The sequence below is a fragment of the Cyclopterus lumpus genome, chromosome 15 (genome assembly GCF_009769545.1).
Source record: "Cyclopterus lumpus isolate fCycLum1 chromosome 15, fCycLum1.pri, whole genome shotgun sequence".
NCBI lineage: Eukaryota > Metazoa > Chordata > Actinopteri > Perciformes > Cyclopteridae > Cyclopterus > Cyclopterus lumpus.
Genome location: NC_046980.1, coordinates 13,316,766 through 13,342,727, shown reverse-complemented (window position 1 = coordinate 13,342,727; position 25,962 = coordinate 13,316,766). Strand labels below are relative to the sequence as shown.

The window sequence follows — 25,962 nt, the reverse complement described above, 5'->3', positions numbered from 1 at the left end:
TTTGCTGATTAGTTTTCTGTCGATCGGCTAATCGATCAATCGACTAATCATTTCAGCTCCATCTACTACATACAGTGATTCATAACCAGTAATTAAATTGACATTACCAAATAAATATAATTATCTAACCTCTGATCCACTTTCAGCTTACAAGTGCTACCTTTGACCTCATCATTCAATGTATCTTTAAATTCGCTATGAGTCTGTTACTAGAAAAATTCTCTAGAAACCAAACTGACACATACAAACAAACACATTCATTTATTGGTACATGCTGCTCTTGGACCTGACAGCAGAGAAACAATATTTGTATCATCTTTGGGCATTTCATGATGCCTTTGTGATGTGTGTGCGGGGCTGCTAGCTGTGTGTTGGAGCGAGGCTGGTTCGTCTCTGCTCAGGTCTCAGGTGAGGAAAGACCTGGAATCACTCATCCTGACAGCCACATCTGGCGTTACTTTCTCCGTCCTGCTGCCCTCGACTCTGCTCCTGCAAACAGACACCACTCTAATTTAACCACAGAGGAAAGGAGTTATGATAATAACGTTATTGTTGGTTATTAATGAGATGGAGAACAGTTTACTTAGTGGAAATACAAAGCGAAAAGCGCTGTGTGTAATGAAACCACTGTTACTGCGAGCATTGTTTTGGTTTTCAGGCTTTGTCCTGCTGTTACTGGAAAGCGAATGAATGCCAGGTGCAACAAGCAATCTCTGTTCTCTTTATTTGCACTGTATACATGACCACTGGTCTACTGGAAATAAAGACTTGCAGTCAATTTTGAAAAACACATTTGCGCTGAAGCGTGACTTAATAAGCATTGTTTAGTGTTCCAATTTATTCTGACTCTGACTCACATCGATTTATTAAATATTATACAGTAATATTAAAGAACCTCACACCTTTCACATGACCGTAACAGCTCGACATGTATCCAGTAGAGTAACCTCACATGCACCTTGGTCTGCGCTGTTTTTGTCTCCATTCCACATCAGACAGACTAATCAGTTGGCAACCTCAGCTGGTGCCAAACCCACAGTTTAGGACAAATGTTAGCCAGAACCAGACGGGCACACGTTCTTCATCTGGTTCCTGTTGAACCTAGGAAGAAAGGGTCAGATGTCGAGGTAATAGTTACGTTAATGGAATAACTCCAAACAGATTCAATTTCAATACAAGAGGTATCCAGGAGCAGCCTGCAGCCGCACATTAAAACATATATATACACTTTTAGCACTCATCATATGGTAGCATCTGTGGTAGGGCCCTTCACTGAAGGGTGAGAACAATGGGTTTTAAAGGAGACAGCAGACATAAACTTGACTGAGTAGTCAGCTGCCGAGGAACAGCAGGAGTCCTTGATAGGAAAACTGTCTTTTTGCATTGTCACTTGCGGAAGACAAGACTCTGCTGTCACGTAAATGACACATGCACAAACACACAGCCAATACCTGGCACATGACAAAAGATTGCAAAATAGCCTTATTTTATTCAAAGTGCAGTACACCCACAATTTCCATTCACAATATTGCTGAGAAATGTTGTCTTTTAATTGTATATGTTACAATTTACTGAGGTTAAATAATTTAGAATAAGCCACCCTTTTTCTTTGAGAGTCACATGTAAATAAGCTTGTTTGTTTAAATGGACAAACCCAATGTTTTTCCAATATTATTTTTTTCCTTTTTTTCACTCTCTCAGCATTGAAAAGGGCTTTATAACACAATACCACCCATAGTGTTAATCAGGTTTTAGCCAGACATGTTGCGTCATGACAAAATTCACAATAAAAATATAACTTTTGGTTTATTTCTTTTGTTTAATTGCTTCATTTACACAACAAAAATAAGCAGAGACAGCTGAAAATATCAGTGGTTATGGTTATGGAACCAGGTACGTAAAAAGAATCAAAGTTACAACTGCTTTGTGGGTTTCTCCCAGCCAGGTCTTTAGACAAACTGTACAATTTTGCCGACTGTGCTGGTCTGCACCTGATCCTGGGGCTCAACGCGCTGCACAGAAACCCAGACAACTCCTGGAACACCTCCTCCACCCTGAGCCTCCTCAAGTACGGCGCCGGCAAGAAGTACAACATCTCCTGGGAGCTGGGCAACGGTCAGTACAGCAACACATGCTGCCTACTAGATAACGTGACAGACATCATTTCAATAAAGGACTTTCACTTTTAATGAAAGATTCTTCCCCACAAAAGCTGTGCTATGAAAAGGGTGTTACACATATTGTTCATTTAACATTTACTTTTGGATACTTTAAATAGATGGCTTTAAGTGAGAGTCGAGCAGTTTAAGGGTTAAGGTGAATGTTCATTCAGGGATGAAAAGGACTGCTAGTCCTCATGTCATCCTAACCATCTGTGTTTCAAGGGAGCTGCAATGAACACAGAGCCCGGTGTTTCTCTGCTGCACATAACTTAATATTTTCATTTCATCTGCAACAAAGCTCTCAGAGTAGCATGGAAAATCCATTGATTGAACCATGTGAACATTTGAGTGAGGACTTGAACTGCTGTAAAATATTAGTTTGGATAAATCACCCAGACAGTGCAGACAATAAGCACATTTATGTGAAGGAATATAGCACAGACACAGCTACTTACACACACAAAACAGACATTATAAAGTTGTATTTCACAGCTCAAACACAACTTTTTATGTGTTTGAGCATTGTGGTTATATGTTTATAACCACAATGCTCCTCAGTAGAGTGGTTAAAGTGTAGTGTTCCTCCGTTTGGGGAAACTATCTCCTTCACTGTCTATGTTTTACTGATTCTGCAAGGCCACCATGTGGGCTTGGACAATCAATCTGACACTGAGTTCATCTGAAACTCCAATCTCCAACTGAATCCCAGTGTTACTGCGAATTGGCCAATTATCTCTTTTTCTGGTGACTGTTGGATACTCTCTCGGAGAGCAAGATCAGACTACTACAACAACAATATTATTCTCCATCTCCCCACTTTTGCTTGTATAAACTCTACTCTCTGGTTCAGTGTACTGCATATCCTCTCTCCAGAGCCTAATGCCTACCGCAGCATGGTGGGCCGTGCGGTCAACAGCACTCAGTTGGCACAGGACTACATCAAGCTGCGGACCCTGCTGCAGTCTGTACGATACTACCACCGAGCTCACCTCTACGGCCCCAATGCAGGACGACCCCGCAAGAACGCCATCCTGCTGCTGGACGGGTGAGTCAGCAAGTCAAACACTGACTGGGCGGGATTCCTGTCTGTGTTAGGCTATCCTGCTGGAAACAATGGGGTAAGGTAGTGGAAAGTATGCTTACCGAACTTTACTGTGTTTAACACGCACATACATACACACACATTGCAGTAGTGTTCGGTGTTTATGGCTTTCCACTCTGCAGGTTTCAACGTCTCAGCTCCAGTTATACCATGTCAACCTAAATAAAGTGTCATCTGATTGATAACGTGGCGGTGCAATGTCCCACCTGCTGGTTTTACCCAGAAGCTCCACCAGCTTCGGTCTGACTCTTATCTAACAGCCCTCTCTCAACTGCAGCTTGTCCCCTCGTGAGATTGTAACGTCATACTTTAAAGTCATACATTTACCTAAAAAAAAAAAGAACAAATGCTTCTAATATACGTTTTCAGATTAGCTGCTTATCTTCTGGAGAGCTTTTTATTTCATTCAGGTAAATATTTAAACAATGAACATTAGCTTTATTTTGTCGAAGAATATTTATATTATTTCCACATGCAAGGAAGTTGCAAGGAGGGTTTTTCTTGTGAAGTGTGAAGTCTTCTGCCAACAAACATTGTTCACAGGCTACATTTCATGAACATTAAAATACAGAAGACAAACAAAACACAAACTTTGGCAACAACATTTTTTATTTTTGAAGTTATAAAACTGACTAACAATTGTTTAACATAGGTGCTGATCATATTAACTCTAACCACAACCCTGATTTGTTGTTCAGAGACTGAATGTAGGTGTGCAGGCTTTTGGATGTCAGTCTGCTTCAGTTTGTTAAAACTCCTCCCAGAGAAAGAAAATAAGCTTTCTCAGTTCTATTGACCAAATACAAAAGGGCTTTTTTAATCATCATCATGATAATCGTCATCTGATCTTTTCTGTCTGTTGCAATAGAAACAAACTAGACTAAAATGGATGCGCCAGTGGCCCTGTACAACAAACAGAATGAAAATCAAACATCGATGGATATACACAACTCTGTCAGCGTTGGACAATCCAAACAAAGCGTGACCTTACGAACAGTTTTATTTTTCCTGAATGAGAAAATACCTCAATTCTATCAAGAACATAAAACTTGAATTTAGAATCTTAGCTTAACCAATGGAAACTTCCAAATGTTGCAATTATAAGCAATATATGAAGAAGTTGTAAGCAACTCCTCCTGTGGGCACCCATACGTGGAGGATAGTGTATAAACAGGTAATTAGTTAGTAAAATGCAGTTGTAAACATTTCCTCAGAGGCGATGCTGTAAATGTTGGTAGAATTGTCCTATGTCTGCTTACAAATACATTATTGTGTTTGTGTGCAATAATGTATTAGAGGTTTAATATAGTGTTTTAAATGACATAGGGGGTATTAGCAAGTTCATTTAAAGTTTAAATATCTTATTCAGTGTTTAATGTATCTCAATGAAAGTTTCACATACATGACAAAACTGCTAATATTGTGTTTGCAGCAACAACTTCTCTCAGGAATAAATACAGATGAAATGATGCTATACATTTCATGATGTTTGAGCAGACAGGTTACAGTTCGCAACCATCAACAATAAACTTTCTGTTCTGGGTGGCTGAAAATAAGCTGTAATCAATGCTCTACTGGTCTGTCATTTGAGATATATATTTTTACACAGGTAACAAGACAATTAGAAGTGACGGAGCGGAGGGGGAATATAGCTCTGGCTTTAAAATGTGTTAAAATAAACAGGGAACAGCATTCCTTTGAACCGAGATAGAGTCCATAAAGTTAAAATAATGTGTGCTGAAATGATGTGTGCCTATGGATGTGCGTGTGTGTGCAGATACACACACACACACACACACACACATATACACACACACAGAACAGTTTAATGTCTCAGTAAATCTCAGCCGGAATCTGTCTCCAGCTCCTCTTGCAACCACACACAATTTGACAGTTAGTTGGAAGACGAAGGAGAAAGAATAATTTGATATGGGTTGCCTCCTCTATGTACTTGAGCTACTTACATCACTAAAACCATTAGGACACGCTCTTTATCTCACTGAGTACCGACAGTTCAAATTTACTAGAAATGAAAGGTGTGTGTTTGTGTGCACTGATTTGTGTGTGTGTACTGTACGGTTCAGACTGATTTATTAACAGGACTCAGATAAGAGGGAGGATGTAGAAGAGGAGGAGGAGGAGTGAGAGGATGAAGAGGAGAGAGCTGGAGTATCCGCGGGTCACGGGTGACACATTTAACGACGGTGTGATTCTTATGTGTTTGACACTGTTACGAGGGGTTGGCTCTTGTGTTTGACAGCAAAACTGCTCTGACGCTCTCAGGAAATAAGATGAATTAGACACTGAGCTGCTCAGCAGTCCAAATATCAGAGCTGGACAGACTAAACAAGCCAGAGCAGTGAAAGTTTAGAGACACCTAGTTGGGCATGTCTGAAGCTGTTACTCCCAAATATGGAGAGATTTGGGTCAGGTAGACTCGGAAAAACACACACAGAAATGCAAAAGCTCAGGCAGTGTTGTGTTTATGTTGGGTTTGTGTCCAGGAATGGGTTTTTAACTGAAAGCAAACTTTACAGCCTGCAGAAACAGCTCCTGAAAACACTTTAGTCATGTTTACTGTTTTATAAAAGTAGTCAGGCTTGAAATGCATTTTATTCTCTAGATTCTTTGTAGTTTGCAGAGGACATTAACTTAATAGAGTTAACACTACAAAGTTTACCTGTAGGAATGTAGATCTATTTTGCCATTAGAACACTGTTTGATTTACTCCACAATAACTAGATATATTTTGCACATCCTGGTTTAACATACACCTACCATACTTAGCATAGTGGGACACTTTTTTTAAGTGCAATGAACAAATATAATTTTCGTTAAATTCACTGTTGCTTGCACTTTCCAAATAATTTAGGGTAAAACATGAATTCATTGCACTTGCATTACAAGTTTCTGCAATAGTTCCTCGTCCCCATATCCCCAGTTATTGGTAGTTAAGTTGATGGGTAAAATAATATTGTAACATGATTGGCTATTAATAATAATAAAAAAATAAAATAAGGCCCAGTTTGTAAAACATGGTAAATGAATCTAGTCTTCCGACCACTTAAAGCGCTTTGACACTACTTGTCATCATTCACTGATTCACACACTGATGGGAGGGGCTAAGGTTCCACCTGCACACCAGGAGTAAGTAACATTGACACACACATTCACACACACCGTAGGCACAGCTACGGGAGACATTTGGGGATAAGTGTCTTGCCCAAGGACACATCAACATGGACTAGCGGAGCTGGGGATTGAACCACCGATCCTCCGATTGAAGGACAACCCTGATAACCGCTGAGCCATAGTCGCCCCAAACATACAATGTTTGAAGAAAAGGTGCAACACTCAAGATAACTCTGTCTTTCTGACTTTCAGGTTCATGAAGAACGCTGGCTCTGCTGTAGATGCAGTTACGTGGCAACAGTAGGTATTTTACCCTTTTTTTCTATTTTAATATCTTGTCCATAGAAAACTCCAGAATCTGCAGTCCTCTAAAACAGTATACTACTCACTTAACTAACCGTAGATCTAACGACACAGGCTATGTTGTGTTTTTGTACCATTATCATCACATTGCGTGTGTGCAGTAGCCAGTAAGAACCATTATTAACACTTTTACGGAGGGAGAGAGACTGGTGCACAATGAGGAGAATTGTCTGGAAAAAGAGCCTGAGAGTGTTGGTGTTAAATTATTAACACCTGTCTATTTGTCTATTGCACATCGTGTAGGAATGCATAGAGACATATCAATGGTTTGATCTTTTCCCGCATGTTTTATCAGTATCTCTTTACACGCATGGGTTAAACTTGCACAAAATAGCACACCACTGTAAGCTCAGACAAACCCTGTGTGTCTGAGTGAGTGGTAATTAAGGGGAAGGTCGGGTCTAATCAGGGGAAATTAGAAGAAACGGAAGGAGGCAGGGCTGTCAGTAAGGCTTAGAAAAACACCACCCACACTGTTAAAATCAAACCATATGCTCTGGCTCATTCCCTCTGTCAATTAGCCCGCTTTATACTCGAGATCCAGATTCCAGTCTAACCAGCCTGCGTGACAGCAACTCTGACCTCTACAAAAGAAGCCAAACGCATAAAAGTGGAGACCACTTATTAACACGTCCACGACTCAGGTTTTACTCCACTCCCGCTGGTTCAGGTTGTTTTGAATGAAGCGTAGTAGGATGGAAACGGGGCATTGATTATAAACTGGTTTAGAGTCATGGATTTGGTAGAGATTGAGCTTGTCTGTGGCTCATAGTCAGACGTGTTCTGATGGCTCTTGTGATGATGAAACATGTTGGTTATGAAAGGTTTGTGTACCCCCAGATCATAAAACATTGATAGGTGGTTTGCATTATGTGATGATGTTTTCTTTCCCACAACATTGCAGTTTGGCATTTGCAGCATCTTGTCTCAGTTACTTCTTATCCGACTTGATCAGTGGAGTCATTCTCTTTCTGGGACTCTTTCCGTCTTTCTGCAATATCATTTTTTCACATCTTTTCTGCCATCTTTTTAGAGCACATTAACCCCATCTTAGATATGTTCTTCCTGTAAGGTCACTATACCTAAATCATTCACCTATAGTGGTATTTATCCATGCAGACTGTTTGTATTTGCTTAGTCCTTCCACCTCCTTGGTCCAGGCTAACTGGACAACTATTAGATGGACTGCCATGAAACGTTTTACAGACATCTATTAGGATTAATCTCTAGTCCCCCGACCTTCTCTTGTGGCATCATGAGGTTGACGTTTGTGGCTTTAAATTAAATTTCACAACAACTATTAACTGGATTGCTATGATTTTTGGTCTGATTGCTTTGGTGATCCGATACTTTGGTTAAGACCAAATATTTGCAAAACTAATAACATTCCTAATTACCTCAGCTTTACTTTGTGTTTAGTGCTAATTAGTTAATTTTAGTGTGCTAATATGCTAAACTAAGATGGTGAACATGATAAACATTAAGTGCAAAACATGAGCATGATAGCTTTGTCAATGTGACTGTGAGCATGTTAGCGAGCTGCATTAGCATTTAGCTTCAAGCATTACTGTCAGACATGGCACTTTACTGTAGCCACGGCACAAATGTTTCCCCAGTTAAGACTCCTCAAACATTGTTATAATACTTTTTTAAAATTACTATTATAAAGTAATATGTAAATGTTAATAACCAGTCATTCTGTTGCCGACCTATGCATATTGTCAGCCTATGAGGTATTTTGTGTTTGCAATATAAACATAATCACTGAGATTGTGAAGATAGCCAGTTCATTTTACGAGTGTGTACACAGTTAACAGGCAATATTATTAATTTTATTTCTGATGTTAGGCAAAGTCCGGCACTAAAGACGTTTTTGTCAAGGCCTTGTGGTCACTGTTATTAAATGGCTTACAGCTATTCTATTTAATATCATTTGGCCAAGTTTAATTAAAAATTTACATTATATTGAATGTAAAATGTAATGAAAAATTGAGAACTTCCATATAGCTTCCATAGCGCGGAATTCATGAAAATCCACAATACATATTGGTCAAGCTTCCACTTTGCACCAGGAGAGAAAAGATCCTGGCGCCAGCCATGACTGCTGTGGCTAATAACAGCCTCAAAGAGCCGTTAGCATGCCTCTAGACTCCGAGTCTTGTTTTAGGGCTTTGAGCACACAATTCCATCCACCTCTGTTATATTGGGGTGTTGGCAAAAATTTATGAACATCGCAATTAAAATCTATCTGCATGATTAGTTACCGTTAGACTGAAGTGAGAAAAAAAAGTAATATATGTGCACAGATTGTTTCATCAAACACCTTCTAACCTAAACTCAGTGAACATGTTCTGCCTTAACTAACAGGGGCTATTTAATGTGAGAGAATGTGATGCATGTGATGGCTGCCAGTTCTAGCTGTAAAAAAAAAAAAAAGACCTATTTACGAGTTACTGTTTCGATCCCCTTGAGCAACACCATTGATGTGAGGTGTCCAGTAATTGTTCCAGCAGTGAGGTATTAGTGGTGTGAATCAAGCACTCTGCTAAACTAATTTTAATAATGAAGTGATGAAAGGTACATTTAATGGCTCTTTCGCTGAAGCAATCAGAAGCATTTACTTTTGACTTTTTTCAGAAACATAAATGTTCATCAGCTTTACTCAGCTACACTGTTAATCTCTCTTGTTCATTGTCGGAGTGATAGTGGAGGAAAACAATGTCAATGATCTCCTCCTTTCTGGTCAGAAAAACACAGACTATAAATTCACTCATGGCATTCCTGAGGGAAGCTTTATATACATAAATATATATATACACACATCCTTCAGATGTTATGTAATGATTCATCTTATGTGATATATATATATATATATATATATATATATATATATATATATATATACACACATCCTTCAGATGTTATGTAATGATTCATCTTATGTGATATATATATATATATATATATATATATATATATATATATATATATATATATATATATATATATATACACACACATCCTTTAGGTGTTATGTAATGATTAATCTTATGATAGCCTGCTGGTACACTTCAAGGAACACGTCATCATCTTCTTTTGTGAACCCTCCGCTCACCCCAAACACCAGCTGGCCATTCCTTGACACGTGATGTTATTACAAGTAAACTGTTGTAGAGTATACTCATGCTTTATTTGAATAATTGCATTATAGTCCACTACAGTTTAAAAAATATAGTTATTATTATAATGATCTTTTCATTTACAGAATAGGAGTTTGATGAGGGGAGTGACCGATGCCAAAATCGCTCACCAGGAAAAAACACTTTGTGACACAAATAAATGCAGCATGATATAACTAAGACGTTTAACAGGTCAGGAAAGCAAAACCAGTGCAGAAACGTGCATTCTTTCTGACAGCCATCGGGGGCAACTCCCCATCTTATGACTCCACTTCAGCACGATGTTCTGTTTGTAATGACGGTCCATTTAGAGTCAAATAGACCATAACGCAGGGTGTCCTTTAGGGCGGGGCTGTCACGTCCGGGCAGAACACAGGACACAAATGCAGGGTCTTCCAGGTAAAGTTGTCTTTATTTGTAAGACTGACTCTCCAAAAAGGAAAAAGGAAAAAGCATGGCTATAAAAGATTATCAAAAAACAAAGATCACTCCACTCTTGGAGGAAAACAAAAACACTCCTTAAAAACTGGAGGCACTACGAAAGATTATCTAAACTAAAATCACTCCATGTGAGGAAGGACAAGGAACCTGAAACGAGAGGAGAGTTACTATTTCAAAATAAAACAGGAAATGACAAGACAAATAGACCCAACAAAATAAAACAAACCCAACAACTTCACCGCGGTGCGACAGGGTCTACCTTACACATTTTGGGAAGATGTGACACTGCAACAACCAAACAACTAATAAGTCCTCTGTGATCATGACCTAATGCAACATATTAATGGGAAAGGCCACATTATTCTTCAGTACTTTAGATACTTGAGTACATTTTATCTGTAAATATAGACAAGTGAAATTAAAATGGAGGTCTTTTAGTTTTAGTTTTAGCACCTTTTTGGTATTTATGTTCTTGCATCTGTTTTCTACCCGCCCATGTCTGACATATGATTACATCTAGTTCTTCTGCAGGCTGTACTATAATTCTGTTTTAATAAAGTGCTAGATAGTTCTGTTAGTGAGCTGTCTTTGATGCTCCGGCACAGTGAGAGTCAAACACGCCAAGTGGATCCTTGTCAGAAAACATTTGGACACAGCGTTGTTTAATTTTTGCATTTCATAGAATTCTGTTCAAGACACATTTGGATGAAGAAAGGCAGAGTTCTTGGTTCTGTTTTAGGAGCCGAGGCCTTTGACCAATTTCATGAATACCAAGCTGTGATTCTCTAAATCCTGTTCGATATACTAAAATAACTTTCTTTATATTAATTTCTTCATCAGTTTTATGCTTTAATGAATCATCAACCTGAAGTAAATAAAGACAATATTGTCTTGTCACCTTATGTTTCTATAAACCATAGCAACAATTAGTACAGATCTGTAGTTAAATACACAGCTATAAAACATAGTATTTTATTCTCTTTCCATATATGAACTGGAATTTTTGTCCCCGTGATCTGGACTGAATAATTATTGTGAGCTCTCTGGAAAGATGACAGGATAACCAAATAATTTGTGTGAAGCTCTGACTTAATCCATGCGTTGTTTACAGTTTGAGGCCAGGTTGGGACTCCTCCAACATGGAGATGACATTTTCAATGACGTTAAGCTGAGATTGCAGCACTGTTGCATCCCACATGAATGTAATTCAGCTCTGTTCTCAGCAGTTTTGCTGACACATCAGGCTTTTCAAAGTGGGGTCAATAGAGGTTCCTTTGTTTTGGAATATTTTTATGCTGCCGTTGTTATGATTCTCTGGTTTTCTTGTCTATTGGCCTTATTATTCACTATACAGAGTATACATCTTCCTTGGCATTGTCTCCCATTACATTTGTTGAACTTTTGATGAATACATTTGCTGTTGACTCACATTCTTTAAGCAACTTGCCTCAATTGTAGTTTCATATTTTTGTGTTCTCTAGTTTTGGAAAAATAATAGCTAAATGGAAGAAAGCATATGCAGCTTTAAGCAGGACTGATGTGATCTGAACATTTGTAGCTTGTGAAGAATCAGAAGAGAAATCTGCTCTGCAATGAAACACAGATTTTCTAAATCTCTAATTAAAAGGTTTTACATCTGTTTCTGTTATTTTAGTTTGTCATGATGATGTAAAAATACCAATAAATGCAAGTGGAATGAAAGATTGAGCGTTTAACTTTTTCTCATTTTGAAATATTTGAGTGGGTTTTGTGCAAAATAATGAGTTATTTTACTTTTATGATTAGTGTTCTGTTTCTTATGACTGATCTGGGAATTTTACAGACACTTGTAAGTCAGGGTGTTGCCCTTATATGACATCACTGGGATAAAAAAAACAAATGTTTTTCTACCAATATAATGATGATGTCTTTATCCAGGTGATGTGCCACAAAAAAAGATCATCCAATAGAGTTGGATATTCAGATAATATTCTTATCATTCAGTATTTATACCTATGAAGTTAAAAATCATGTTGCTGTCTACTTAAATGTATATGATTAACATTTAGTGAGGCAGGTACATTGTGGACTAATATAGACAGCCAGCCTACTGAGAGAAGTTCAAAGCAAATGCAATGTTGATAAATGTTTGATAAGCAATGTGAGTGGTAATGTTTCCTCTTTTAGATCTGGATGTACCTGACCACAAAGATAAGCCGGCTAATGATGCTTCAAACGCTTTAAGATACAGTCTCTGATTCTTTAATAGAATCACTGATAAATAACTAATAGCGCTCCCGAACTGTTGAACTTGTTTTGAAATTCAACACAGGAAGTTTAGGGACTCTGTTTGTCACTGTAACTAAACCAGTGAACAATGTTAACAATGTTGTTTGTTCTTATTAATATTGATAACATTTTTCCAAGTGTTAATGCTTTCTTATGTTTATACTAATCGTACATAATGAAGCATAAGTAACTTAAACTAAGAGAGCATATAGTGTGCTGACTGACTGATTGATTGGTTGGCTGGCTGTCATTTGTTTCAACACGATGTTAAGACTCACGCAACAAATCTGTTTTCCCTTTGTTCTGCCAATAAGCTGCAAGTGTGTTTTATGGTATCTGAAACATGGACTAGAGTCTGAGGTTGTTGCGCTCTTGATTTTCTCTCTTGGAGAGGCTTTCTGTCTGCCGGGCTCAATGAATCCTTCTCTCATAGTGCTCTCTTAACATCCGCCCTCTGTGTGTCTTTATTGTTCACACATACATGGACGCCTGCATTGTTCCTTTTTCATGCAATCCTGCATAGAATTGGATTGTGAGTATGCTCAGGTATATTTGTATATGTCCATCATCTATGAGACCAATGCAAAACATACTAAGGGTTCTGAAACCTGCAGTCCAAAAGGAACCTCAGCAATGTTTACAGGGAATCCATTTTTGCGTTGTATATGTTAAGTTACTATCTTAAAGTTAATGTGTGTCTGACCTGCCTGGTAGTGTACTGTTATCCTTATAGCCTCAGCCAATATTGCCTCTTGACTTGACTTACATTTGCCCTTTTTTCTTGACTGTCTGACATAGAGAAGAATACAATAACTTCATATAATATATAGTTTTAATTACACAACATAACTGTACATTTAAATTGAGGTTGTGCCAGATCAAACTCCAAACAGTTTAATCAAATGAATGGATGGATGGATGGATGAGAATATTTCTCTCACAGCATGTTCCTTGCATTTCCATTACAGTTATTCCATGGATGGCAGAGTGAACAAAGTGGAGGACTTCCTAAAAACTCGTCTGTTGGACACGCTGACCGAGCAGATCACGAAAGTCACTAAGGTAACCTTTCTCTTAAAGTCCTCCAATTTAACGTAGTTTATATACACTTTGTAAATTAAACTGTTTAAATCTACATAAACTATTTATGAAGCGGCTGCTCAATGCATACCATAAATCTAATAAATATTCTAGAGCTGTATTGTAGATACAACATTTGATTGGTGTCTGGTGTGTATTTCAGAGGTCATACATCAAACCATCTTGAAGGAAGATGGAAAGAAACAACAAATTTGAATCATTTGCATATTATTTGAGTTTGCCAAGGCACGCATCAACCCGCAGCTAGTTTTTGTGATGATAAGGCCACATGTGCTTTCCACAAGAGTGAGCCTTCAGCGTAAAATGGTTGTCTCCTCCATGAGGTAATCTTATCAATACTAGCTGCTATGACATCAACAGCGCCAAAGTGCCTCAAGGGAAAATGAGTACTCATTCCTAAGAACAAAATGGGGCAGCTGTGGCTCAGGGTGTTAAAATGAGTCATCCCTTAACCACACGGTTGGCAGTTCAACCTCCGGCTCCTCCTGCCCGCATGTCAAAGTGTCCTTGAGCAAGACAATGAACCTCACTCCGCTGGCGTGCCACAGCAGCCCACTGCTTCTTATGCGCAGAATGGTTTAAATGCAGACATCATGTGTTGTGTATGTACCTGCATGTATGTGACAATTGAAATAAGGCTTCTAAACATAAACATTAAATGAAATGTAATGAAAGTGATATTCTTCTGTGGATTACCACCGATGTTGTCTTATTCTGTGTGCATCTTTGTGTGTGTGTGTGTGTGTCTATTTGAATATGTATGTTGTATCAGTTTGCAGAGGCACTAAAATTCAGTCAGCATCAGAAAAGCATTCAGTACCACAAAAATCCGTTCCTCAGCACTGTGACAATTTACCGTTGAATGAAAATGATGCATTGATCCAAAAGACCCAAAGGTGAAATCCAATAGAAGCTTTCATGAAGTTGATTTCAGCGTGGATGTTGTTAATACACCTGCGTTTCTATCACTCTCAATGCAGGTTGTGAACACACATACTCCCGGTAAGAAGGTGTGGCTGGGTGGACTGGGGCCGGCATGGGCAGGAGGCCTCAGTAATCTCTCTGACACGTACGCTGCTGGCTTTCTGTAAGTTCTGTTATCATGCCGTCGCTGCTTAAGAAACCATTGTGGTGTGTTCTCACTCAATGCTTTATGTATTATTAGTGATCAAAGGCTGTGCTGTTGCTTTCCTAGTATTTATTTTCTGTGTGTTTGTGTTCATATCACTGTTGCAGGTGGGTGAACGCGCTGGGTATGGCTGCTGCGCAAGGGATTGATGTTGTCTTGCGTCACTCATTCTTTGACTACGGATACACTCACCTTGTGGACCAGAACTTCAACCCTTTACCTGTGAGCCTCTCAAATTCAGTTCAACAAGAATTAGAATGGCAGTTGGTTTCCATTGTCACAGCCTCCATGCACCCGTCTACCTCACAAGGATCTGACCCGAGCAGGTCTGTTGCGCTCTGGTCCTTTTCTGTACCAGACCCAGTGCCTTGATGGCACGTCTCGCTCTTTCCCGTGGGAGCTATTAGGTGAGATGAAAGCCGTTTAGTGGCGATGAGTGCTTAGACGCGGGGGCGAAATGCCATGTAACCTTAGCCCTTTGTCAGTAGCTCAGGACAGTGTCACTGCTCCCCTCAACCCCCATCACAACTGTGTGCTTCTCTGTGCGGGACGGTCGACTGGTGAGAGATCTGCAACCTGAGATGCTGATGCACAGGCATGTTAGTGAAATAGCCTGCAACACTGGGAAATGGAAGTTCCTGGTTCCTTGGTCTGAATCATGCAGGGGCAGAGATCCAACAAGCTAAGTCCACAACTCTGAATTAGTCATCTGATATACTCCGTTAGTTGTTCATGATCTGCCCACAAAGAGGGAATTATTTTAACAACACAGATGTGAAGGAGGCCAACTGTTGAAGTTGTAATGTTCCTTTATTGTACTCAAGCTGAACGTGCCTGTTCTTGGTAATTCTTTTTTTTAAAGTCTTGTCATTTTGCTGCGGGGAAATGTAAGTTGTATGGAGTTATCAAATTCTATCATGTGCCAAGTTCATAAAACAGATTTATTAAGCCCATACATTTTTTTGGGATTTATCTGAGGCAGAGCAGGGGTGAGATGCTTATATTAAGGCCATGCACAGAACATTATTGTTTCGACAAAAAAGGAGAAAGATGATGGTCAAGATTCTTTAATTCTTGCTTTGGTCAGAAATAGCTTCCAGAATGAGTATTGGCAATCCCAAAATACAATTCTAACCACTAATGTTATTATGTACTTCATTAGTTCACTCGAGCTGGAATGGATGTTCTTCTGCCTCACTTCAACTGTAAGACATTTACAATACAATCAAGATGGCTCCTGCTAGAATCACAATGCTTTTAACATGGCTGGATGTCTAAATGCTGCACCAGCGGACCTGCTGAGAGACATTTGGGAACTGGTCAAATGTATGACCTGGCCCTTTCTCCTACAGGAGGACTCGCCCATTGATAGAATCCAGTTGAAACCCACTGAATGACTCAACCTCTTTTTCCACAGTTATCCTTTCCCTTTTTCGTACTTCATCATTCGCTCTGTTTCACTGTTTTGTTTTGTTTACAATCCACAGGATGTTGTTGTCCCCCAGGTTGTAAACTCCTTAACTTAAGTGAATATAGATTAATTCTTTGAGATATATTGCATAATACTCCTGTTTGAAAAGATTTCCCATCAAATGCTCTGAAGAGAAAAGATGTACTCCAGTTGTCTACCCCTCACATACATCTCAGATACAAAGCAGGGAGATCTTGCCTGTGTCGCATCTCCCCATGTGGGACCTTCAGACCTGCAACCCGTCATGACTCTGCATATTGTGGGTGTGCCGTGGATATGTTTTTCTCTGTTTACGGGAAACCCAATTAAGAAGAAGATTGTTAACTTTTTCATGGTTAAATTAAAAACACTGACATGTTGAAGATCCCACTCGATGCAGTGTAATAGTATGATGTCATACTTAGATCTCTGGATTCTTGTGGATTATTAGCATCTCAATGAGGCAGTCTGACTCTCATTGGTCCTATTTAGATAAACATTAAAAGCAGATTTGTAGTCTCCTTGTTAGCATCTTTATTCCCTTAACTGTGCAGCTGATGTTTGGTCTCTGGTGTATGTTTTTACTTTTCTTGAGTCTTTGACATGTTACTAGTTTACTTGTGTAAACCACTGTCTTGGTCTTAGTGGTGTTTGGTTCTTAAAGAGATGGTTGTTCCTCCAACTAATGTGTGTCTGTCTGGAGAGTTGAGGGCTAAAAACACAGGCAATTATACATATATATATATTACACTGCCGCTTTTGGTGTAAAAAAATGTAAGCTATTTTATGTCCCACCAATTCCTGTTCAGGTTGGGGATTTTAAAGGTAACACCAGCGAAGGCAATATTCAAGATGAAAGTTCACCAACGTTGAAATCCATGCAAATGTAAAGATGGGAATTTGCTTCACCGCTGGAAGCAAATGTTTTTCTGTGCCCTCGCTTGCATAGAATGGAAGTGAACGGGAGGCAAATGTTAATTTTGCACATGTGTGACCTAACCTTAACACACCCCCAAAGTTTAAAACATATCAATTGTTTTCTGGTTTCTTCTACTTGAGTTTTGAAATGTAAACACAAAGCAGGAGTATAACATCAGTCCAGCCATCTTGCACAAATACAACTCTGTTTTATACACTATGTAATGATCACAGATCACAGTTCTGGCCATACATTCACCCATCCATCCTTCTGCCTGTGGCCAACACTATACAGTTCCATACTGTGCTCTGCTTCTTCGATGCCTTGGCAGCAAATTAAGTTAAAGCCTGCATGGAAAAAAGAAGCCCTTAAATGTTGCCATATGCAGGATTGCATGGGAACTTCCTGAGGAACACATGTTGTTCTGGGTCTCTTGGAGAGGTGTTGAGTCTGTAGAGTGAGTCACAGTATGGTGGACCATTCAACATAAAACAGCAATTCATGATGGAGCATAATATTTTGTGAAAATGTCATATTTAAGACTTGTCAATCGTAAACCGGTCAGCGGTTGTTCGATACAATGTGACATGTTACATGGGCGATCTGCTCCAACTCAATGTTTAAGTGTCAAAGAGCTGACGTACTTGGACTTGACATTTTTGTGGAATATATCTCTGTTTTCACCCCGTCACTGGCCTGCTGCTTTGTTGACAGATTCTTATTTTCACACAGTTTGCGAAACTTAATCTACAATTACCAAGACATTTCAGGGCTGAAGAAAACAAAATGGAGATTTGAGCAATATTTCCTTTCATGGGAATCCAATCCACCATTGCTGTGATGAATGGTCTCTTTAAATAATAAATATTATATCAGATTTACCCTTGCATTTAAGGGTTGGCAATGCTTATCAACTAGTGCTTGCCTTTAGTCAGATCAGGTCTTTAAAACTTCCTTACCAGTAATGTGTGTGTGTGTGTGTGTGTGTGTGTGTGTGTGTGTGTGTGTGTGTGTGTGTGTGTGTGTGTGTGTGTGTGTGTGTGTGTGTGTGATGGTGTGATGGTGTGATGGTGTGATGGTGTTGCCCTTCCAGGATTATTGGTTCTCTCTGGTCTTCAAGCGTCTGGTAGGTCCGAGGGTTTTGGCCGTGCGAGTGGCCGGACTGCAGAGGAAGCCTCAGCCAGGACGCGTCATACGAGACAAGCTGCGTATCTACGCCCACTGTACCAGCTACTACAAGTATGTGCTACAGCTTACCCACCTTGGATTAGTTTGTAACCTGCACTTAAACACATTTGACATTTTTTTTCATTTGAAGCTGACAGATGACAAAGCACATCCCCTCAGCTTTTCAGCGATGTGTAGCAATACTTGAATCTCCTTGAGGATTTTAATGGAAAACAGACTCCATGCGTCCTGCAAACACCTGAGGCTCAGTGTCTGGTGGGGATGAACAAAATTCCCAGCCGGCCCATTCTGCTTCCCATAAATACGCAGACCACAGACACCCGCTCTTCCACAGCTCAGACCCTATAAAACTTAACGGGTATCACTTATCAGGTGTGTGGGTTCTGTCTCTTCCGTCAAAGAGACGCTGAAAGGCGTGCGAGGCCTTTATCCCATCTCGGATTGGCTGGAGGGGGGTATTTGAAGGGGAGGGACAATAAGGCGGTCTGTGCTGGGAGGAGATAAAGAGTGCAACCATGACCTGTTCAAGGTTATCATTTAACCCAGGCCAGAGGCTGTCAGCACCAGGCTAGATTTACGGCCTTATTCTAGACAGGACTCGTTTACAGGTGGAGTATCTCTTAGAAAATTAGTGGAGTGTTGCAGAGATAGATGGTTGATAACTGGGCAGGAGTTGCATAACCAACACACACATGAGGCCTGATGACATGCATGCAAACATTTGAAATACTTTTCAACAAGTCGCTTGGGAGTAAAGAGATGCCCATGGCATGTGGTGCAGCTCAGCTCCACTCAACACACCAATCAGCCATGGACTCATGATCAGACAGCAAAGCACTAAAGCAGTCCATCCTGAATCCAAAGTTTCAGTTGCCATTATTTCTGCCACTTTGTGGTATTACACATTCAGCCCTTAAGTGGACGAGCCATTCTAGTCTTAGTGGTTTGACTGCACTGTGTGAGACAGCAAAGACTGTAAATGTGCTCAGCCAGTCAATGGTTTGAAAAGTCTTTACAGATTAGATATTTGACTTTCACTGCCCTTTTACCCCTTTTAGTGGTTTGCATAGTATTTTTTTCACTTTCCAGTGACGTTCCAACATCAAACAGCATCAACACATGTTTATGTTCCCAGTTTGGATCGCTGAGAACCTCATCATATAAAAGGCTTGAGAGGTCATTATCTCTCCCTCCATCTAACCATCCGATCTATCACCACGGTCCACGTTTCTCAGAAACAAGGCTGCAAGAGTTTAACACAAGTCAGACACACAGCGTTCCCATCAACAGTACACTACTTTACTTCTCTCGTTAAATATATTGTCCTGTAGGGTTGATGAAAAAAATAGCTCACCCCGAACCCGTAACCAAGATTGCTTTATAGATGTGATATTTTGGAGGTGGTAACTAGGAGAGATGTCTACCGGCCCTGACCCTGAACACGAAGGCCGGCATGTGGTATTCACTACAGCCGTGTTGTCTTTGTCCTCGTATCTGGGCCCTTATTAGATTTGATCATGTGTGTCTTATCTGTCTCGCTTCGTTATTTACCTCTGGCCAGTATCGCTATCCCAGTCCCCAGTGCTTTGCTCTCCGGCGAGGGATTCCATCACTGTTGTCTGTGTAACTCAAGAAGTGTTGCCCGTCGCATTCATCTGACCCTGGGCTCCACAGCGACAGGTTTTAATATTGGAAACTGTACAAGAGAAGCAGATTTTCACAGCAGATACAGGGATGATAAAGGCTTTGAATATGAAATGTGGTTCATACTAAATATAGATAATAACTCACTGCTAAATGTCATTCCATTCTTGAGCATGCTTTATCTTACTTTATTATTTTTCTGCAAGCCTTTTGATCCAGATTAGATCAAGGAGTTTGGGTTTGATCCGCTTACTATATGTGATAAAAAATATCAAAGGCTTTCTTTTCTTTGTAGTCATCTCTAATTATAGAGAACTTTATCCAACATGGCAATGTAATATATAATGAAACCCCATTAACAGATGTGGAGAAGAGCCTTTTTTTCTTTCGGATTGTCTTTTCTTAATGTAAAGGAAAATTAATGTGATGTTCATTTTCTTTGCAACACCAGTCATAACTATGTGAGAGGGGCCATAACAATCTACATCATCAACCTGCATCGGTCTCGAAAGAAAATCAAGTTGGCGGGGACCTTACGGAACAATACCGTCCATCAGTACTTGCTGCAACCCTACGGCACTGACGGACTCAGAGCCAAGTTAGTAAAAACAATTATTTTTGCAAATATGTGAAAGGCCTTGAGGTGATGAATAGGGATAATAAGAATTTCATAAACAACTTTATGGGTCTTTAATTAGTTATTTTTTCCAATATTAATAGGGTGTTAAACACTAGCAGTTAAAACGCTGCAGGGACTTCCTTTTAAGAGAACCGTGGTTGTTGGACTGAGGTAGATAATTTCGGCATGTTGTTTGAATACACAATCAAATATACGCTTGTATGCAATAACTGCTTCCTCTCTATCACGATTTTAAATAGTTTCAGACAACATAAAGAATAAAAAATAACAAAAGGAAATAAAGAATAAACCCTGTTCCAATTTGAATGAAAAACCATTGGGCTTTAGGATTAATTTAAACTGTTGTGATATATTGCACTGCTTTCCTAAAACTGCCAACTTAATTTTATATTTCAGTTTTTATTTTGTCAGTGTGATGTAGACAAAAGTGTAATGAAATATACACCCCCATGACGTATGAAACAGAAACTATAATTTTAATATTGTGCAGATTTGTAGTTTTTTAGAGTGGGAGAAAGTGTTTGTGTGAATTGTGTAAGTAAGAAAAGTGTAAGTGCCGACTTTTAAACTCCAATATGTTAACGCCCCTTAGTTTGAGTGTGGTTTTATAGCCTGCGCCGGACGCTTTATCAATGGGTTTTTATTTCATTTCATATGTATTCTATTTAAACTCATAATTCTGTTTAAATTTTTTACTATGATATATTACACTTCATGTATCACGGTAACACAAGTCGTATTGCCTTAAAACATCCTTTAAAATGAAAAGTTTATGCTTTCAGTCCTTTTCTCTTTCCTTTAAGCCTCTGGTCCTCAGACTTGAGCCTCAAATCCTGGAATAACAGTCTAATGACTCGTGTGTGTGTGTGTGTGTGTGTGTGTGTGTGTGTGTGTGTGTGTGTGTGTTATATGATGCCGATATACGGCCTTATTGGTGGCTCAGCCATGATCCTTCAATAACAACATAATGACGGAGGATGTTTTAGGTGTTAGAACAGGATTACAAGGCAATTAATAGAAAAGAAAGCTAACGATGGGCCTTTTTCAGGCCTTAAGTGCTTTCCTTTACCACAGGCAGCGCAGAGAGACTTTTATGAAGAATTTAGCAGCACCAGATGTCTATAAATTTGTCTGAGAAATAGGACTTTTTAACTCTGGCCAAGTATTCAGGTCCATGTATGTTCAAGTAAAGCTTGAGTAACTTTGATTTATAACTTCTCAATATAGAGATATAAATATCCAGACCATTAGCCTCAACCGTTATATCATTGTTTACTGTATAACAATATAATACAAATGTGGTTACTAATAACAGCAGCACTTTAAAGCACTTTAAAGTTGGAAGGTTGTGTGTTGGTAATGCAATGCAAATACAGGTTAAGGAGAGCATTTATCTTCAGAACATGAGTTATTATGTTGCATATAATAATTCAAAAAAGAGAAACAATTACTTTTAATTACTTTTTAAGGATTGTACAATCATTTTTTTATATTCTAAAAGAGTTTTATGCTGTTTGCAATAACACAATTTACTTTACTTTTACACTGTGAATTTTTATTGTTGAATATACAGTATTATAGCAACGTGTCTGTGTCTCACGCAATGGTGATTTTAAGGAACATGAGAAATTTGATTATATTGAACTAACAATTTGAACAATTTGTCTTTAAAAAAAAAATGTATTTCAAATATTCTTATTAGTACTGTAAATTAGCTCTATAGCTCGGACAGCAAAGAGTAGTAGTCCAGATTGTTGCAGAAGTAGAATATTTTCTTAGCTTGAAGCCTTAAAAAAATATTATTTCAGAGCAGCTGACTCAAAACTGTTCACTCTGCAGAATCCACTCATTTTCAATTTCGTAACAACAGCGCCTTCAAGTGTACGTTTGACAGAATCGAAACCCCAAAAGCCTGAAGCTGCATGTTGCTGTCTTTTGTTGATGAGGTGAAAAACGTTATTAACGGACACATCTTTACTTCTCATTTTCACCAGTCGTGCGTGTCAGAGGATGGTGAAGAACAGGTTGTCTCCCTGAGCTCATGCACTCTGTATTTCCTGCTTTCCTGGTTTTTCAGATACGTCCAGCTGAATGGGGAGAAGCTGCTCATGGTGGAGAATGAGACGTTCCCAGAGTTGAAGCCCAAGACATTGAGAGCTGGACGGACGATAGCCATGCCTCCCATGACCATCGGCTTTTATGTCATCAAAAACATTAACGCATACGCCTGCCGAAGATAGCACCGACCCACGAACCGTCTGCCAGTTTTACCCAAAGCTTAAAAAACGATTTGGTTCTTAATTTCTTTTCCACCTCGCTGGGAAAACACAGGGAGGTCAGGACACCACTTTGTTAGGGTTGTTGTGTCTTGCTCAAGGACACTTCAGTAGAGTGTACACTTGGCTTGATTACAGTACAGTCCTCTAGTTTAACAACCTCTTCAACCATTATTTCAATATTAATGTTTAAATTACAAATGAACCCAGACTGTTCCTCGTTGTCTTCTCCACTCTGACAAAGAAAGACTTGCCCAAAACACACAAATAGGGCTGCACTGAAGACTTTTCAACTATTTTCACCAGCAACTCCTCATATACCACAATACTTGACAGTGGTTGTTTAGTGGCTTTGTATGGAGTTATGCAATATCATAGAAGTCCACATTCTTAAGCTATATTTTCTTCTCTTGTATTGTAAAATCTAGAGTTTGTTATTTCTGTGTCTGCCAAGATTGATCTTTTCTTCTAGCCTTTCACTGACCAACAGAGAGAAAACTCATAATCGCAGATACACGTCAACGTCAGTCTGACACAAAGAGAAAGATGCCATGGTGTGTGTGAGCTGTCTTGCCTGGACAGGCCAAGTGCTATGTGTGTGAGAGTGTGTGTGTGTGTGTGTGTGTGTGTGTGTGTGTGTGTACATGTGTTGTATTGATAAAGCTACTGATGTGTCTTTCCAGTCTGCCTTTCCTTTCCATGTCAAGTGGCTTAAAGGGAAAGTCTTTGTTTTAAAGGCAGTGTTTGTATGTTGTGTGTATCACTGCTTTTCTGCTGCAGGTGAAGAACAGTGGGAACACATCCACAACATCTGGCCTCACATCAGCTTGCATCCAGACAAAATCTGGGTTTTCGGGTGTATTTGAACCTATCTCACTATCTTCAGTGTGACACACGTTTTATAATCCTCTTATGCTGCTAGGGTTTTTTGTACTAAATATACATTCTATATTTTACATACTTTTGTACAGATTTACTATCATATATTATTAGATAATGTATTGTACATAAAGAGAGTGTTGAAAATAAGTGATTTAAGCTTGATTTGTTTACTTACTACACACAGTACACATCTAATTTATACTTTGCTTTGTCTTCATATTTCTATTATAAAAGTATCTGTTATGTTAGTGGTACTAATGCCCCAACTCTAAAGAAATACCGCAAATAATTTGTCATGAATAATTGTGTAATAGATGCAAATGTCCTTTTTTTATTTGTTGTTGCAAGAAAGGAATTACCTTAAGATTAAGAATGTTTCACATTTATTTAAGTTAATTTCTTAAAATTTTAACATCTTATATATTGATTGGCTTGTTATTCTCGAGACTGAAACCAAAGAGTGAGTAAAGACGTCATTGTGTTCTCTGTATTGACATGAATTAAGACAATGAGGGTAAGATAAGCCCAACATGTTAAATTTAAAGAATATTTGTTCATAGTTGATGTAGAGATGTTCATATTTCTTTTGAAGAGCATTATTGTAATATGTAAAGTGTGCCTGTATATTATTTTTTCTTAAAAAAGAAGTTTACATAATAAACACCTACAAATACCTTGGACGTTGTATTTGTTTTGTATAAGCTGTCAAATTCCTCAAGTTGCACGAAAGCAAGTAATGCTTTCCCACTCAGATTTTAAACTGAACAACATTAAACGTTGTTAGTAAACTCACAAGTTGCATACATGAGACACCTACATCCCATCATGTGAATTTATATTGAGCTAAGACTCGTCAGTGGCTCTCGGATGTGCAGAAGCACATGGTCTTAAGGAAAGGAAAAAATCGAGAGGATATGATATATGAAAAACAGATATGCATGCCAACAGAAAGAACCTACGAATATAAACTGCGAACATTCAAGCAGACTCCTTACATCCTTACCCACATGCACAAACTGTTACACTCTGAGGCCCCAGATGTGGAAGCAGCTGGAGTCTGGAGAAAGTCTTTGTAGTGGAAAGAGTGCTGTCTTGTCGCTGCTGATGGGAAACATGAAGCCAGGATGGGGCTAAACCTCCAGACCTCAGCTTTGGCCCAGACAGACTGAACCTGGGCCAACGCTGGCTCAGAGTCTGCTGATGCATAGACAACTATGATCTGCTTAGTGGGGTCACGTTGAAGGGAGATGAAGGATCCGGTGTGCACTTTGACTAACATGTTTTATCAGTTTCTCCCAGACGAGCACGCTATGTGAAAACTGAACTGCACGGATTTCTATAGAAATGAAGACAAAGGCTGGAACTGGACTGAGGTTTCATGACAGTGAGCCATTAAGAGCATGTACCTTAGATTATACATTTTGTTTTGTTCGGCTCCACTCATGGGAAATGGGCTTTTAGCTTTCATCTATTCAGCAGAGATGTTTGTTCTCATAAAATTAACTTCAGGAACAGTCTCATGCTCGCCCGCCTGCGGTTCACTTCAAACAGGCCAAGATTGTTGACGCATAAGAATCAAACCAGATTCGTTAACACCTGGTCCATTTAACCAAGGGCTTTTACAAAGAGAACAATATGATTCATCATACCACAAGGGCCTCACGTGTGAGCACATTTAGATGACTGTGTAGTGCTTTATTTTCGAAGCACACGCAAAACCTGGAAAAAAACGAGTGAGAGAGCAGACTTGCTCAGAGAGAGAGAGAGAGAGAGAGAGTTGTGCTGCACTTTCTCAAGAAAATCGCTTAAAAACGGACTTCAGTGTCCGTTTCAAATGTTCCAAGATCAGTTACATGTTCCATACATCCATTAAAATGAAACGGTGTGCCAGGGCAACACATGATCTTAATCATTTAGTTTCAAACTACAGCTTACTCAAATAAAAAAGTATGTTTGTTAAGTAAATTGAGTACTTGACCAAAGCAATACAGAGCAATGAGGCCAGAGACATTCAGGGTCTCATCGAGCCGATCCATAGAGACGGTTTGGGTTGGCACACTTCCTCCATATAACCCGGCACCTTGTG

General features: G+C 39.2%; 1 protein-coding gene across 1 annotated transcript in view; it reads left to right on the top strand.

The window, feature by feature from the left end:
• The window catches only part of hpse2 (heparanase 2), a 51,448-nt gene extending 28,490 nt beyond the window's left edge, over positions 1–22,958 (top strand). Inside the window, exons 4-12 of the mRNA XM_034552366.1 lie at positions 1,942–2,115; positions 3,036–3,207; positions 6,649–6,696; positions 13,616–13,709; positions 14,729–14,835; positions 14,985–15,099; positions 18,340–18,485; positions 20,530–20,676; positions 22,796–22,958. Of these exons, the coding sequence (XP_034408257.1) occupies positions 1,942–2,115; positions 3,036–3,207; positions 6,649–6,696; positions 13,616–13,709; positions 14,729–14,835; positions 14,985–15,099; positions 18,340–18,485; positions 20,530–20,676; positions 22,796–22,958 (1,166 nt within the window). The remainder of the gene's footprint in view (positions 1–1,941; positions 2,116–3,035; positions 3,208–6,648; positions 6,697–13,615; positions 13,710–14,728; positions 14,836–14,984; positions 15,100–18,339; positions 18,486–20,529; positions 20,677–22,795) is intronic.
• The last annotated feature ends 3,004 nt before the right edge of the window (positions 22,959–25,962 follow it).